This window comes from Dermacentor silvarum, chromosome 2 (assembly GCF_013339745.2).
Source record: "Dermacentor silvarum isolate Dsil-2018 chromosome 2, BIME_Dsil_1.4, whole genome shotgun sequence".
Classification (NCBI taxonomy): Eukaryota; Metazoa; Arthropoda; class Arachnida; order Ixodida; family Ixodidae; genus Dermacentor; species Dermacentor silvarum.
Window position 1 is genome coordinate 261,530,446 of NC_051155.1, and position 17,508 is coordinate 261,547,953.

General features: G+C 46.2%; 1 protein-coding gene across 1 annotated transcript in view; it reads left to right on the top strand.

The window, feature by feature from the left end:
- LOC119440828 (uncharacterized) overlaps positions 1-17,508 on the top strand; it is a 70,054-nt gene that overhangs the window by 35,623 nt on the left and 16,923 nt on the right. The window contains exons 2-5 of the mRNA XM_037705698.2: positions 11,174-11,308; positions 12,012-12,096; positions 14,142-14,227; positions 16,385-16,447. Of these exons, the coding sequence (XP_037561626.2) occupies positions 11,174-11,308; positions 12,012-12,096; positions 14,142-14,227; positions 16,385-16,447 (369 nt within the window). The remainder of the gene's footprint in view (positions 1-11,173; positions 11,309-12,011; positions 12,097-14,141; positions 14,228-16,384; positions 16,448-17,508) is intronic.

Consider the following 17,508-nt stretch of genomic DNA (forward strand, 5'->3'; position numbering starts at 1 on the left):
AGCGCCGACTTAATCGATGGACTGCAGTCGTGACGAGAGGTGGAGCTTCCGGACTGGGTGTACGGGCCTGACAGTGTTGAACGCGTGAGGTTCAAGGCTCCAGCACCTCCACCAGTGTCTCAACGTCAAAAACAGAGGTCGCACAGCCCTGATCAAGATGAATAGCAGCAGGTCGCCTTTTATTGCGATAGCAGTTATATATGACACTCCAAAGAGGATTTCTGCCGTCACCATCGCCGTGAGGTTCCGTATGGCGTCAACGGCGATGAAATCGTCGCCGCGCTCCGCACGCTGGATGTGCGAGTGAAAGTGCGCGAGGGACGCGCGCTTTCACGGGGAGGGAACGCACGTCGGAGAGCAAACGCGTGTTGTGCGTCGTGCTCCTTGAAGGGCTGCAGAATTAAACGTCTCTTTCCCTCCTTTACATGCCCATAGATAGATAGAAAACGCGACTTCTTCCGATTGGCGCGGAGCCGTGCTCCCTCAGGGCTGCAGAAGATAGCGCCAACCTTTCCCTTTCCCTCAAGAACCACTTATCATCTTCTTCCGTCGCGCGAAGGCCGTAGGTGGACGGGAGGGAGGGAGGGGGGGCGGCGTTTAGCTGCGGCACCAAATGCGTATTTATATAAAAAAAGCTGTCGCAGTTTCACCTGAAAGGCGAAGCATCAATTGCGATAGCAACTTACGAGAGCTATACGGAGTAATGATATTAGCTTTACAGCTGTATAAACTTGGACATGCAGCAGCATCGGCAACACGCAGAACTGTTGTCGACGCCATCGGCGTTTTGCCCGCGTTCGCTCAAATGCGTGCGGCGTTGGTGACTGTTGCCGGAGCCTCTGATATAAATAGGCACTCGGTGCCGCAGCTAAACGTCCCCTCCCTTCCCTCCCCCTCCCCCACGGCCTCTCGCATGTCGGAAGAAGGCGCGTTTGCTCTACATATATGGTGATTGTAAAGGAGAAAAGAGACGCCTACTTCTGCAGCCCTTAAGCGAGCACGGCGCAGAACGCGCGTTTGTTCTCCGCCGTGCGTGCACTCCCCATGAAAGACGCGCCCCTCGCGCCCTTCACTCGCACATACAGCGTTCGGCGCGCGGCGACGATTTCATCTCCAAATGACGTCATACGGAACCTCACGGCGACGGCGACGCCGACGGCAGAAATCTGCTTTGAGTGTCCATATAATTGCTATCGCAATAAAACGTTGCGAGGCGAGAAGGTGGGTAAGATTTCCGACGCTGCTCGACGAGTGACCCATTCTGATCTCGTCGAAAACCTCCGAGCCCCCATAGGCACCGGCAACACTCACCAACGCCGCGCGCGTTCGGTACGAATGCAGGCAAAACGGCGACGGCGTCGACACCAGTTCTGCGCGTTGCTTGTGCTGCATGTCCAATTTTATACAGCTGATAAAACTACTATCCTTACTCCGTTTTCTCTACTAAGTTGCTATCGCAATTGATGCTTTGCCTTTCGGGTGAACCTGCGACATTTTTTGGACACATTGACAGTTTCGGCAAACAGTGGATGGTGCGGCGATGGAGCGCGCACCAACCGCCACCAGCCTCTACACTACGACTGTATGTCTGTATGTGTCGCTAGAAGACCATCATCTATTTTACAGCTGCATAGATCGTCATAATGCAATTCGCAAAAAGAAAATATTTCTAAAGCGAAGGTTTCTTTGCCATCTGCTCCGGATGAGGTGTGACAGGCTTGTTTATCGCGGAGTAGACACGCGGATCGGTAGCGAGGAGGCCGCTCGGCTTATACCGGTGTTTTTACAGCGAAGCTGTTAAGGGCTCCTCTTCGATGGTCGCGTCGGCGGCAATAGGAAAAAAAAAACTCTCATTGGCTATATGCTGTGTGTGCGAGTGAAAGCGCGCGAGGGCGAGAGAAGCGCGCTTTCACGGGGAGCGTACGCACGGCGGACAGCAAACGCGACTTCCCAGTGGAAGAGGAGCGGTGGCGAAGAGGGAATGAAGGCACCCTAGACTGTGCGTGTGCGTGCCCACTCTCCCACTGCAGCGCATGCGTGCATCCCTGCCAGCCTCCTGATGATGATGATAAGTGGTTCTTGAGGGAAAGGGAAAGGTTGCGCTATCTTCTGCAGCCCTTGAGGGAGCACGGCTCAGCGCCAAGCAGTCTCCTGCCGCCTGTGCCACAGACTCTCTTTGGGTCTCGCCGCCTCCCTCCCCTAACAGTGTCGACAACGGCGTTTAGCCGTTCCGGCACGTAGCCCCGTTTAGACAGCGGTTGTGTGTTGTGACATAAACAACGCGCACAACTGTTGTCGACGGCGGCGGCGTTTTGCCCGTTTTCACCGAACGCGCGGCGTTGGCGACGTGTTTTATGACGAACGTGCCAACCTTTGCCGTACACCCTCGCGGTGTACCGTAGCGACCAGAAGGCCATGGTTCCTGTGGTCACTAATAAATGAAAACCACCGGATCATATATATTTCTCATTCTTTAATAGTTCAAATAACCAATTACACTCATCGCATCTTAATAGTTATAATTGAAATGCATAATTCCCTACCATAGTACAGCTTCGCTGGTCTTCCATCTCCACTCCAGTGGAAGGGCTGATAGTTTTTTTAGATCATATCAAATTTGAAGTATCACCTGTGAAAGATAGCACAAATCGAGTCATCGAGAACGATTACTCAAACAGGCGGACATTACTTTCACGAGAAATCGAAATTAATATTTCACTTTTTTGCGAAAATGCGCTAAATACCTTTTTACTGTTTCCTTAACGGAACATATAGCAGTTGCATATTGTAGGCGGTAAGGTCGCAAGGCGTACCCAAAGAACACATTTTCAGGATGACACCACTTTCGAGATATGCACACCCAAAATGTGCGATGGACGTTCCTGCTTCTAACTTAGCGGGGAAGAGGCCGCCGATTGGCGCAAAATATAGACCGGGGTATTCCCCCATCTAAAACTGCTAAATGCCATGTATCCCACCCGCTATAGGGCCACGTGGCCCTTGGTGCCGGTGGCATACCTACACTAATACATGTGACCTGGGAGTGTAGTAAGCACCCTCATAGGCCAAGTAATAATATCTCAATGGAGCAGTGGGAGGCACAGCTCGCCCGTTCCGACTTGGCAGGACAAAAGTCCTTAATTAGCCAGGTCAGGCAGGCGGCAGGCGCCAGTGGGGCCCTGGACTGAGGGGCTCCGACCACCGCTATACTTAAAATATTTTCCAGCCAAATAAAGTTTCTATATATATATATATATATGTGCGTTAGGGCATCAAAGGGCTGTTTGAGAGAAAAGTAAAAGGAACATTAGTGGGTTATTACCGAAAGTTTCACGGCGCATATCTCGCAACCAACGCGATAGTTTGAAACCGTTCCAAGTGATTGAGCCTTATAAAGCCACCGGCTAAAGTTCGCAAGTTGCAATAAGTGCCGCCAAGTAATTAATCAAGACGGTAATTAGGTAACAAAGCATGAGCGTAAGCCAATAAAATTAAGCGAGAGCCGCATTTGTTCGCTTGCATTTAGCAACTTCTTGATCAATTGCCATTTGAGTGCAGCTATTTCACTGTAATTTTTGCGAGCACCGGTCTGACATCCTGGGAATAGAACTGGAAGAAAACGGTGGTTTTGAGTTTTCTTGCAAGGTATTCTTCTGAGTTTTCTTGCATGGTCTATTTCACCTGTTAGCACGCGATCAGTTATATAATTTTGCTACACAAGGCTCTCGCACAGACATTATCCCGAGCGTGATAAACTATGATAAAATAAGTGGTTTAACGACACCTGGTATGGTTGCGCTGCTAAGCCCGGGGGCGCGGCATCAAATCCCGACCATGGCGGCCGCATTACATGGGGGCGAAATGCAAAAACGCCCGTGTAGTGCGCATTGGGTGCACATTAAAGAACCCAAGGTGGCCAAAGTTATTCGCGATGCCTACGACGTGCCTCATAAGCATATTCTGGTTCTGAAACAAAAAACCTAAGAATTATTTTTTTTTTTCAACTAGTCTGGTCGGGTAGTAAATTCACCTCAGATGAAAAAGAACAGGACGCCGGCCAGAAATGCGCATTCTGTATTGTACATCTCGGCTTCCGTACGCGAGCCTTGTTCACAAACATTAAGTGCTGGAACAACGAGCTTCATTTCGTTTTAGTACCTGACCACGCGTACACATGCGGCAGATTGCTATCCTAGCGATTCAGCGTTTTTTTTTCGTAGTCTCGATAACAAAGTACCCGATATCATCATCATCATCATCATCAGCCTATATTTATGTCCACTGCAGGACGAAGGCCTCTCCCTGCGATCTCCAAAATTCAAACACGCATCTCTTGCGCTAGCTGATGCCAAATTGCGCATGCAAATTTCCTAACTTCATCACCTCACCTAGTTTTCTGCTGTCCTCGACTGCGCTTCCTGTCTCTTGGTATCCATCCTGTAACTCCAATCGTCCACCGGTTATCCATCCTACGCATTACATGGCCTGCCAAGCTCCATATTGTTCTCTTAATGTCAATGAGAATATCGGCTATCCCGGTTTGCTCTCTGATTCACACCGGTCTCTTCCTGTCTCTTAACGTTAGGCCTAACATTGTTCATTCCATGGCTCTTTGCGCAGTTCTTAACTTGTTCTCGAGCTTACTTGTAAACCTCCAAGTTCCTGCATCATATGTTAGCAACGGTAGAATGGAATGATTGTACATTTTTGTTTTCAACGTCCGTGGCAAGCTCCCAGTCAGGATTTGGTAATGCCTGCCGTATGCACTCCAACCCAGTTTTATTCTTCTGTAAATTTTCTTCTCATGATTACGGTCCCCTGTGAGTAATTAACCTAGATAAACGTACTCCTTTACAGACTCTAGAGGCTGACTGGTGATCTTGAATTCTTCCCTTGCCAGGCTATTGAACATTATTTTTGTCTTCTGCATATTAATCTTAAACCCCCCCTTAAACTTTCTCGCTGAATGTCCTCAATCATATGTGGTAATTTGTCCCCATTGTTGCTGAATAGAACAAAGTAATCTGCAAGCCGAAGGTTCCTGAGATAGTCGCTGTTAAACCTCTCCGGAGCCTTCCCAGTCTACGAGATTGAATATTTCTTGTAAGCATGCGGTGAATATCATTGTAGAGATTGTGTCTCCTTGCCTGACCCCTTTCTGGATAGGTAACTTTCTACTTTTCTTGTCGAGAACCAAGGTAGCTGTGGATTCTTCGTAGATATTTGCCAACATATTCACGTATGCCTCTCCTTGATTACGCAATGCCTCTATGACTGCTGGTACCTGTACTGAATAAAGTGCTTTTTCATAATATATGAAAGCCATAGAAAAGTGGATTGTACTCCGCAGATTTCTCGATTACCTGATTGTGACATGGATTTGATCTATTGTATATTGTCCTTTCCTGAAGCCAGCCTGTTCTCTTGGTTGGCTGAAGTCAAGTGTTGCCCTGATTCAATTAGAAATTATCTTGGTGAATATTTTATACAATACATAAAGCAAGCTAAGGGGTGTATAATTCTTCAATTTTTTAACGTCTCCCTTCTTATGAATTAGTAAAATGTTGGCATTCTTCCAGCTCTCTGGTACACTTGAAGTCGTGAGGCGTTGCATACGAAGGGTGGCAAGGTTTTCAAGCACGATATTTCCTCCATCGTTGATTAAATCAACGGTTATTCCATCTTCTCCAACAGCTTTTCCCCTGGTCATGTTTGTAAGGCCCTTATAACTTTATCTCTAGTTAAAGAAGGAGCTTCTGTAAATTGTTCACCACCACTTTGAATGAAAGTAGCTTGGCTCCTCAAGGTACTGTACAGGTCAGTATAGACTTCGTCCACTGCTTTTATTGTGTCGTCGAAATTGCTGACGATATTACCCTGCTTATCTTTCAGTGCACACATCTTCCCTTGGCCTATGCCAAGTTTTCTTCTCAGTCATTTCATGCTGCGTCCATATTATTGCGATAGCAATTATTTGAACTCCATTCGGAATTCTGCCGTCGTCAGCGTCGCCGTGAGGTTCCGTATAAAGTCCAAGGGCGATAAAATCGTTGCCGCGAGCCGTATGCCGGATGTGCGATTGAAAGCGCGCGACCCTCGCGCGCTTTCACGGAGAGCGAACGCATGGCGGAGAGCAAACGTGACGTCTTTCATCGTGCGAGAGGCCATGAGGGGATGGAAGGGATGGAGGGGAGGGACGTTTAGCTGCGGCACCAAATGCTTATGTTTCGGCCGGGCGCAAAGAGAACTGCCGACTAAATCTCCAACACGAAAGGAGGAAAGCGGGAAGGCAGCAAGGGAGGGAGGGGGTGCGGCTTCCACTCTGCCAGCAACTGCGCACTTGTATTTTGCGCGGCTCCTAGCTGTCGTGCGCACCGTATCTTGAAAGCGATCTCCACAAGGGTCTTATCTTTGTATTTGCTCTGCTTTCGTCGCTCAGTTTCCGTTGAAACGAACTGCACGAACCTTCGCTCGCGGCTGCTGGCCCGCTCGCTCACGCCAGCATTTTGACAGTGGTTGTCTTCGGACATCGAGTGTGACCTATTCATGGTTGCTTGTGCGTGCTGACCCCAGGCTTATTAATTCAGTTAGTAAGCGAATGTATCCATGTTTATGCAGCCGATAAAACTACTATCCTTACTGCGTTTAGCTTTCTAGTAATGTGTTATGGGAATTGATGCTTCGCCTTTCGGGCGAAACTAACACTTTTCTTACTGCTTCCTCAATCTTTTCCACATTATAATTTAGAATATCCCCTACTTTCTCCTTGTTGATCAGTCTTTATAATTGAGGGATCTCTTGATTCTGACACATTCTTGCTAGCTCGTGTCTTTATTAGGTCATGTGTTACTTGGGAGAGTTTACCTACTGGTTGCCTTGGTGCCTTATCTCCCACTTCAATGATTGCTTCTGAGATCAGCCTAGTTACGGTTTCATTCATTACCTCTACGTTGTCTTCATATTCCTGTTCTAAAGCTGCATATTTGTTTGTGAGCACCAGCCTCAATTGGTCTGCTTTTACCCGATACCACCATCCGTCGAGTCTTTAAGGTAGCCCTGGCGCTACTGTTCAAGCATTCACCGAGTTCTTTTCGAAACTAGGAGTACACAATACTCTAGCTAAAATTGCTGAGGCCCAGCGCACAGCACAAGGTGTCCGGTTGTTCGGCACCAGAACTGGCAGAGACATCCTGGTCACTCTGGGCATTTTTACTGAACGCGAAAAGTATAACGTCAGATATCTTGGCAAAGAAATTGGAGACGCGATTGCGGTTCATCTCTTTACCAGGAACGCCCACCTCATCAATTATGAAAGGAGAAGGCTCGCCCGCGCGAAGGCTCTTCTGCCGAGGCTGCTACGGATTACACTGAGCTGCCTTCGTAGACGCCGCCCAGGTGGTCAGTTGCGAAGCTTTTTCGGTAGCCGTAATAGACGCCCACGAACGAGTCTGGACCACACTCCCTGTTACCACCAGAATCCGGAGGCGGCCGAGCAAATGACCACTGCACTCGCTCTGCTAGATACGCGGCGCACGGTAATCTATAGTGATTCTAGGGCAGCTACTCGCACCTTTGCTAGGGGAGGGGTAAATGCGAAGGTTTCCAAGTTACTCAAAAGTAGATCCATTAGGGTCCACTGTATAGTCCGGTTCCCAGCCTATATAGGCGATTTCGTAATAGGACAGCGGAACCTAAACGAATCCACTGCTGGTGCGAGGATTGCCAGCCGCGCTCCCCTGCAGACCCCCTCGTCTCCTCCTAATGCCTTTAAAGATCAACTTCAGACAAATAATGAGCTCACCAGGCACTTTTATTTAGGACGTAGGGAATTATCCCTCTCAAACAAGGGACTTAACAGGGCACAGTCAGTCACTCTCCGCTTGCTACAGACGAACTCGTACCCCAATTCCTTGTGTATGAGCCGAATCGACCCAGTCTACAACGGATCATTCAATTCTGCACAGTGTGGTGGACTTGTGAACTTGGGACACATGTTGTGGGGATGCGCGACGCAGGCCTCCTATCTGGAACACAAGAACAATTGGGACGACGCTCTGAGGAGCAGCGAGCTACAAGACCAACTCTGGGCTGCCGGAAGACCCGCCAAGCGTCGGAGATCCCAAGTCTCCCCGCTCCGACGTAGGAGGTGCCTTTTACACATTGACGAACAGTCGGGTGTCCTTCAGGACTCTTTTCGGAAATAATGTTTCACCACGGCCACCCTTACTGCGTCTAGGTGGGCCTGTTTCTTCTTGATTAATTCTATTCTTTGTCTCTTCAAACTGAGAGAAATCCGAGACCTCACTATCGTATGGTTACTGCACTTTAGTCTGCCCAATACTTCTACAACCTGCACTATGCTGGGATCAGCAGAGAGTATGAAATATATTTCATTCCTTGTTTATACATTGGGGCTTTTCCTGGTTCACTTCCTGTTGCTGCGTTTCCTGAAGAATGTATTCATTATTCGAAGCCTATTCCTGTCCGCAAATTCTACCAACATCTCTCTTCTAGTGTTCCTAGAATCGGTGCCGTAGTTGCGAATTGCTTGCTCACCAGACTGCGTTTTACGATTTTTTGTATTGAAGTCGCCCAGGACTACAGTGTACTGAGTTTGCACTTTCTCATCACTAATTCAGCATCTTCATATAACCGTTCTATTTCTTCATCACCGTGACTGGAGGTTGGGGCGTAGGCTTTTACAAACTTCATTCTTTACCTCATATTCAGGAATATTACGACGGCTGCTACCCTCTCATTAATGTTGTATAATTAATCAATGTTGCTCGCTATGTCTTTATGGACTAGAAATCCTACCCCGAATTATCTCTTATCTGGAATACCTACCTCTGTAGCGGAGGACATGGCCATACATCGGCACTGTATAAGCCTAACCAGTTCTTCTAACCTCACTAAGGTCAATAATATCCCAGGCAATGCCGGATAGTTCCTCAGTTGAGAGGGTGCGTTTGTTGAACGTTGCCAGGTTCAGTTTCCAGTGGCGGATCCAATTTCCGGACCCAGAGATTCTTAGCACCCTCTGCCGCATCACAGGTCTGACCGCCGCCTTGGTCAGAAGATACGCAGCCGCTGGGGGCTGATGGCCATGGGTTAATTGCAGTAGTCATGAGGGAGGAAATGGCTGAATACTGCACCACGGAGACCAATTCCTGTTCTGGTGAGGGAGGGACTTTGTTGAAGCTTAGTGGGGCTTCCTAATTTGGTTGCACCTGGACTAGTATAGTCCCACTATATGTCGGCATTATTTTTTGCCGATATCAGGCGCTACTCCATGCCTGAAAATGTAGTGGTGTAGAGGAGGATTCGAACTTACGACCTTCCGATTAGAAGCCCGGTGTTCTACCTCTGCTCCACGCCGCTCGATATACTGTCGTGAAATCCAGTCTCTTTAACTGGTGACGATGGAAGCCTTGTCCCAGTCAATATCATGATTAGAGGATGCTGCGTGCTTCATAGACGCAGTGGAAGCTACATCCTTGTATTTGACAACATAACACGTTATCTCAAGCGCGTCTCAAGATTGTCCCTTTCGCCAAAGTAAACATTGTGTAGGTTGCGTAGGGTATTCGGTATACCACGGCTGGAAACTTCATTCTTCGGATTGTCCATCGCATATACCAGTTTATGATGCAACTAGCGCGCGTGAACATGGGTCACATGGACTTCCGAGGTTTTCAGAACACATGTCATGGCCTCACTGACTCCAGGTGCTTAGAGAATGGCGGCCCAACCTCGGGGACCTGAGGCTTGTGATATCGCGCACCTCTCTGAACTGTGTTTCATGGAACGAATAAAACTTTAAGTCCATCAGCAGCCTCAACGTTCGCGGCATACCCTGCGCTTGTCAGAGGACTGATCATCCTGATTAGAGGAAATAATCCGGGGTCACTGCGTAAGTGAAGTAGTGACTGAGCACTTTTGACAGGCCGTTCGCATGGAAGCAAAATGAAGGTGTCGCTTAATGTGTATCTCTGTTCTGAAGATGCTGAAATAAAGCGCACAGAGCTTTTCTTTTAAGCAGCACGTTTGAGAAAAGCAAACGGCCAGCGACTTCCTTCTCGGTAGTAAACTGTAAGACTTCTTCACTGCTGTTAAATTGCCTTACGAATACTTCTAGTGCCTAGTGTGTTTTTTTATAATACAGAAGCAGCATTTGCCTACCGTAATAACACCTTTCGGGGTTGGTCTAAGGACATCAATGCACGCGTTTTCAGGGGCTCTATGACAAGGTTGAATCAGTTATAGTTTGTAAACAAGGCTTCCGCGAGGAAGCCGAAACGTCTCATGCTTAATAACAGCATACCTTTGGTCGGTTTCTTTTATTTTTCACCTAGATTTGCTTTACATTTGGTTAAACAAAAAACTGGCGCTAGACGATTACGCTTCTTGGCACATGTTCGAAGAAGTTAGATTTCGCAAGTGCCGTCCGAGACTGGCCTTCGCTATAGCAACCGTATGGCTATAACGGCAACTTGCTTACAAAAAAGGCGGGCACCTCTGCGCGCGGTGGGAGATCCCTGCTAGGTTAAATAAGTTTCCAGTATACGAGCACCGTGATCCATTTCATACTTAGCAGGTAATGCTGCAGAAGCTACAAGAGAAGTATGGTGATAGAGGTCTCACTTCGCGCCTCGTATATATATGCATATATATAGTGCCATTGTTTGTGATGTGCGACACCTTCTATAGTAAGACAATTTCATATATTACGACCAGCACTTTCGGACGTAATGTTATGTAACGTACCTTTAGTGCACTTTGGTGCCTATAGCATGTGATGTATCAGCCTCCGTCTTGGTCGCGAGCTCAAGTGATGAATTGGAGCTGCTAGTCCCACCATCGCTAATTCCGCTAATTCTGTAGCAAATAGGCTTAGATCTGTAACACCTTTAATGCGTCATATATTGCGACATAAAAGTATGAGACAATGTTACTCTGTACTGCATAACGCGCACCTCCATCTTCGTTTCTTATGGGCCGCGCTATTTTTCTGGTCGCAAATGCGAGCCGCGAGAGAAGCCCCCAGGCTCCACAGCATTGCCTGCTATATAATATACGTAAAAAATTGTGCATAGAATCGTAGGATTTATAGTGACTTGACCCTTCTACATTATTTTCTGCCGTATCTGCCGTTTCTATTCTTTTCTGGCAGGCGATGCTGACTGTAAGCTATGGTGTGGAAAACACTTCAAGAAAAACTGCCGAGCTCCATCTGTCAGTGGACGAAACATCAACGGCAGCGCAGATACACGACTACATGGGGCGCAGTTTGCACCACCTCCGTGAGGTAAGGCGCGCATGTCATGCGCGATATCTAATGGCATGGATATTTTCTGCTGTTGCTTAATATTTAATGTCGACACGTAAGTGGTGGCCGCCACATTTACCGAAACAAAATGGAAGATACATAACAGGATTCAACGTCCGACGAGACATCTTACTAACCGCCACTTAGCGTCTTCAGGTAGAATGTTGTAACGGGGAGACGAGAGAGGCAAAATATATTTACTGGTTATTTACAATGGTTAAGCGGCATACAAGATAGCGGGTGAAGTCTGCGTGAATCGGTTTGCGTCCTCGCGTTCGGAGCCGTCTCTACTTTCGTGTTTGGCATTGCCCTATGACATAATCTCAGGCGGCGAAAACGCCATCATGGTTCTGCTTATAGGGCTCAGTGCAATGGCCCGAGGAGAGGGGACGTTATCTACATCAGAGTAAGGTTGAGCATCGGTGGTAGCAAGAGCTAGGCGCCATGTGATATGTGACCTGAGTCAGTTGCCTAAACGTATGGTATGGGCTGTACCAGCGCTCAAACCGTTTTTCAGAAAATCCATCGCGCGGTGAGGTCTGTTGCCGAACAGACTCCCTTCTGTATTACGAATTTCTAACTTTGTAACACAAATACGTTACGGTTAAGGTCTTCAGTTTTTTACAGTACCTAAATGCCCCCAAATGTCTCGACGGATGTTAACTAGTAGACGTTCTTGCAGCCTGCTATTCTTCTGCTGAAGGTGTCCTTATCGGCTTCCTTCTACAACGCCATCATTCTACATATTCTCAGTGGTGCCAGAGGAGGTAAGTGCACTTTGTAATTTCTTCCTGAATGTTGTTACCTGCTCAATACTTTTTAGTTAAATAATAGACTGCCAACTGAGCGCACCAGTTACACGATTGCTATTTTTATACGAAGGCATGTGACTTTGTATATGACTGTCTATATCAGCCAGGATGTTCTGTAGCATTGCTGTGACAGTGAAGATAAAAAAAAGAGAAAAAGGCTGTCTCCGTTAATTTCTCATTATTAACTGAGATTTTGCCCAGACTCAATCAATTTTTACGTATGCGGACATACACGATGTCAATACTAGAGATAAGGAGCATTTTGAATAAGAGTCATAGTGAATTGATCTACCGTTCCAATTTAACTACCGTACCAGGGGCATGCACGGACTTGTCATAAGCGCAAGACAAGTGCAACAATTGTTTTCGCTCAGACAGTCGTACTTTTCTTTGTTGCAAGTTTCAAGTTTCACAAGAGAGCAATAAAACCTTAAGTACCGTTCAGAACCATGCACCGCAAAATCAAATTCGCATGGAATATAGAAATAAATAAATTAATGAACAATTAACATATATGTGAAACGAAAAATCAACACGGAAAAGCAGTCATACTTCGTGTACCAGAAAACAGCGGTAAAGAGAGAGAGAGACAAAGGCTCGTTATTGAATCCGGGAGAGGTTTGCCTGGTGAAGTGCCTATCATGCTACTGCAGATGAATGGGATGGTTTAAGGAAGTCATACGATAATCATTACTCACGTACATAAAAAGACAATGGCTTAGAAGCTCTTGAAAGAGGGAACAAAGGTAATTACTGCATTACTTAGAATGTAAACAGATATTTCCAAGTTCCGATCATTCTAGGCACGGGCCTCAAGCGATGTCTTGTCCAAATATGGTGGATTATGCTTAGTGCTTGCAACGTGTTTCAGAGAAACATTGCTGTGATGCGCTAGCGCAAGGTCACACAATTATTTTGTTTGTTTCGTTCAATTTCATGATTGTCTTTGTTACGCAGAAGATAGCATACCGCAAGCGACTGTAACTCATATTTTAAAATAAAATGAATTACGGATTTTACCAGCCACACCCGCGATCCGAACATCAGGCACGCCGCGGTTGGGAACTTCGGCTTAATTTGGACTAGTTGCAGTTCGTCAACGTGCGCTCAATGCACTGTACAGGGGCATTCTTGCATACCGCCCTAATTGAAATGTGGCCGCCGCGGCCGGGATTGTTTCCACGACCCCGTGCCTAGCAGCGCAGCGCCCTAGCCACTAATCTACTACGGCGGCTAATTTATATGTTTATTGAGCTCCTATAACAAGGCATTTACATGGTTACCGCAAAGCTAACTATTAAGATTGTAACGTAAATATTGGTCAATTTAATTACTCATTTAGCTCGCAAGATAAGAAAGACTTGACCTATAATGGTTTTATTGCTTTATTTATTTTCACTTTGCTCAAATACGTACCCATTGAAATATTAGACGGTTTCTCTACAAACTAACCGAGATACAGTAGGTGAAAATGATTGTTGACCAGGTGGTGAGAGGTAAATGTATGGTCCAAACTTGTCTCTGGCACTTGCTTCGGCAGGGTTAATGTGTGTTCTTGAGATGTACCTTCATGAAGGAAATAAGAGCTTGCCTAATAAAAGTGGGGAAAAAAAAGATCGCATTGGCGAGAATATGATCCCCACGTGCGCTAAGAAGATAACGACGAAGCCTTCAGGTTTTGTGACCAATACATCTGCTGTTGCTCACGCTAGACATTTTATTGACTACCACTGTTGAGTAGGTTCATTAATAAATGTGAATTGAAAGGCACGGACTAATATTTGGATTTGTCTAGTTTTTGCAGATGCTTTTGTTAGGTCTACAGTATTGCTTAGCTGCCAGGTAAAGGGTTAACAAGAATACAAACATATTGTAATTTCTTTACGTGACTGCTAACAACCTACGGTAGGAACCGGTCTCATATTCTGTTTTGCGATTCCAAATGACGACCGCGCGGGTTCTTTTTTTTCTTTTCTTTCTTTTGGTTTTCATTCTTGCAGCGCTCGACGCCGAAGTCTTCAGTGAGTTGTCTAAGATGTTGAGCGGCGCGGAAGCGGAGAGTGCCGACGTGCCACGAATGATAAAGGTGAGCTTATTCATGCGGCGAAATTCGTGCAAGAACTTGCCCTTCCTGCTGAAGTTCGTGTGCGGCTATTTTCCTCCATTCACTACCCCTATATGAAGCTTTCTGAACAGTTTCCCCGCTGCAGTGGAAAAATTTGAGTTTTACAGATGAGCAACGTCAAACAGGGTGGCTGAATCCATTGATGCGGGGCAGAACTCATGAAAGGGAAATGTCGTCAGCCACCGACGGTGGCACCAAACTTCAATCTTTCCCATTCACAAATCATCTTCCTCCGTCGTGTGGCTTCAGCAGAAGCGATTTACCATATTCAGTGTTTCTGCACTTCGAGTTGTCATATCATTCTGCCTCGCTTTTCCGACCTCCTAACTTCCTGATTAGCATAGATTGTGGAGCGACCGTCAGGGAAAAGCGTTCGTCCCGGGTTGAATCCCCGCGGACCAGGATATACTTTATCATGAACTGCAATGTTTTCTTTCTGAAAAAAACCGTATGGGGGCGCTTCCTTTGTAGCTTAATTCGTGCTATACACTGTCTGGATGACGATATTTCGCTTTCAGTTAACCGGTTATCAGGTAATAAACTCAACTGCAGCTTCTTGGATCCTTGCGGGATGGCGCAAAATTTGGTCCAATTATTCGAAGACTCGAATTGCCAACGGTGACAAAATGAAGGAATTCAAATCTTCTTGGTCGATTTAAAGTAGAATGTGTTCTCTTCCTTTTTATTTTTTTGCTCTGGGAGCGCAACTCAACTAGCATGAATAAACGCGGTGTCAGCGAGTCCCGGCACAGAACAAGCGGGAACAAATGGCTTCACGTGCGAAAGAGCGTCGTCCAGTAAAATATAAAAATAACAATAAATAACACAGGCTTACGCTTATGGAAGCAGTAGCACCGTCTGCGAAGTTTTTTTGTTTTTTGTTTTCATGCTTTTAGTAACCGCTGCTACCGTAAGAGCTGCCGGTTGGGTTAGAATTGGCCGAAATGACAGGATTCGGGTGCGAACTAAACGAGATTTCCTTGCATACGAGTCTATGGTTTCTCGTCGGGACTTTTTAGTGCGGCCGAATTAAGCAAGAAATTGGGTTAACAGTGGTGGAATCAGCCAGAATTGACTGTATTACCCGAGAATATCGAGGCGCAACTTAAGACCCGTCCAAATGAGAATCAGTACTAGGCCTTCGACCACTAACGTGCACGAAACGTTACTTGCGGAGGAATTGTCGCAATCTTCCCTCTCGCCAGTGGACGTGACTACACGTGACTACATGTTTAGCTACACAAAAGAAAAATGAAAAGATCTGAATTTTGCGCTGTAAAACTCACAGTATATTGGAGAAATAATAGGTTGGGTTTTGTGTGGTTACCAATTTTCGAGTGAACGGCAATACTTAATAATTAGGAGCTGGAATTCTAAAACTATAAGTTCATAGGCGCTCTTGCCATGGGTCGACCGCATGCACGGATCTTTTTCACCTGCATTCGCCTTTATTTTCGCCAGTGTTCATTTTGCCCGCATTTTTTACAGAAAGTGATTAAGTTGCTCGGTGCAAAATGCGGCTGGAGTTCCCAAAAATATTTGAGCGTGTCCGGACCAAATTGCATGGGAGTCGTGTAAAGTGTTGTATACGCTTTTGAATGTGCGCGTGCATCAACAAATAATGTCGAATGTAGTACGGTGAAACACATGCACGGTCCCTGTTCGTGCTCCTCTTATAGTAACAAGAGGCGGACGAACTAGGACCGTGCATGGGTTTACACTCGACAACTGACATATGTGCTTGCTGCTGTTGTTGTAATTACAGTGTTGCTTCTCTTCCAGGGCACAGGTTCACCGAATTGAGTTTACCGTTAGCTACCATAGCTACAGCTTCGGTATACATTCAAAATCCTGATTAGCTGAGATGTTTTGTTGCGAACAGTTCTAACGTACACCTCTTTTTGTGAATATGGGCCGTAGAGTTTTTAGTTTTGGAGTTTCGGGCACTTTTTTATGTCGCGTGTCCTTCATACTTATGGCACCTCACAGAATTGGCAGCAGAACGAAGGTAGTTACGACAGCTTTGCTAATTTACAGGCATTGTCCGGCAAAATAAACGTAAGTAATATGCTTACCCTCAAACAGTGTTTAACGACCTTGCATTCTCGTTTATCGCAGGAACTGGGTCGAGTTCTGAGGGAGTCTCCAGAAAAAGAGAAGTTCCTGAAGATGACCTCAGAGGTGAATGCATTTCAGCAAATCCCATGAATCTTATTGAAGGTGTGACAAAGAAATGAGTCCTGTTATGCACCATAAAGAGCCTACTGAGTCAGATTACTCTTTCTGAGCTACCTCAGCTTGGTATTCGCAAAACAAAACTCATTCATTTAAAAATGACTAAACGTGGTTTCTTAGTGGCTTGGGCCTTGTGCTGATAAGCAAGAAATTGCGTGGTCAAATTTCGGCCTCGGCAGCAGCATTTCGATGTGGGCGAAACGCAAGAAGGTCCGTCTACTGTGGATTGCGTGCACGGTAAAGAACCCCAGCTGGCCAAAATTAATCTGCAGTCCCCCTACTTTGGCGTGCCTCATAATCATATCGGGGTGTTGGCACGTAAAACCACAGAATTGTTTTACCTAAATATTGAGACCTAATCAAATTATATGGTCTAATAACTTGACTAAGCAACACGCCGGCTTTGACACACGCCGTACAAGTGGGGTACGGATTAATTTCTATAATCTGGGGCTGGTTCAGGCACAGCTAAACTTATAAGCACACGTTCATATTCTGTGTCCAGCAAAATGCACCACTGAACCTCCATAGCCACTGATCCTCTGCGCCGAGTGGTTAATTAATTATTACGCTGAATAGATCATTTCCAAATCCACACTCTCTAACCGTTGCGACGCCTAATATACGTGGTACTTGCGGGTACCTGTGCAGATGTCTTTTTTTTTACGCAGTAAGATGGATTCGGAACATGGAAGTAGGACACAGACTTTAATGTACTTGGGTTTTCTTGACAATAAGCATACATTCGTTAGCAGTAAAAAAAAAAAAACAGTTGCGAGACGTTTTTTTTTTTTTTGTGAGCGAGATCTGCGTCATTATATGCCTGAGAGTTTTCGTATGCCAAATTAACGACTACTTGCTGTTGAGTAGAGGGGGCGTAGCGAATCGGTTGCATTACGATTCAGGCCAAAGTTTTGCAAGCTGGTGTCCGCAGGTTTCGGTGCTGAAAAACCACGTACGGTCCTAATGTGGATCTAGCGTGGACGGCCCTAAGTTGATCTTTCCAC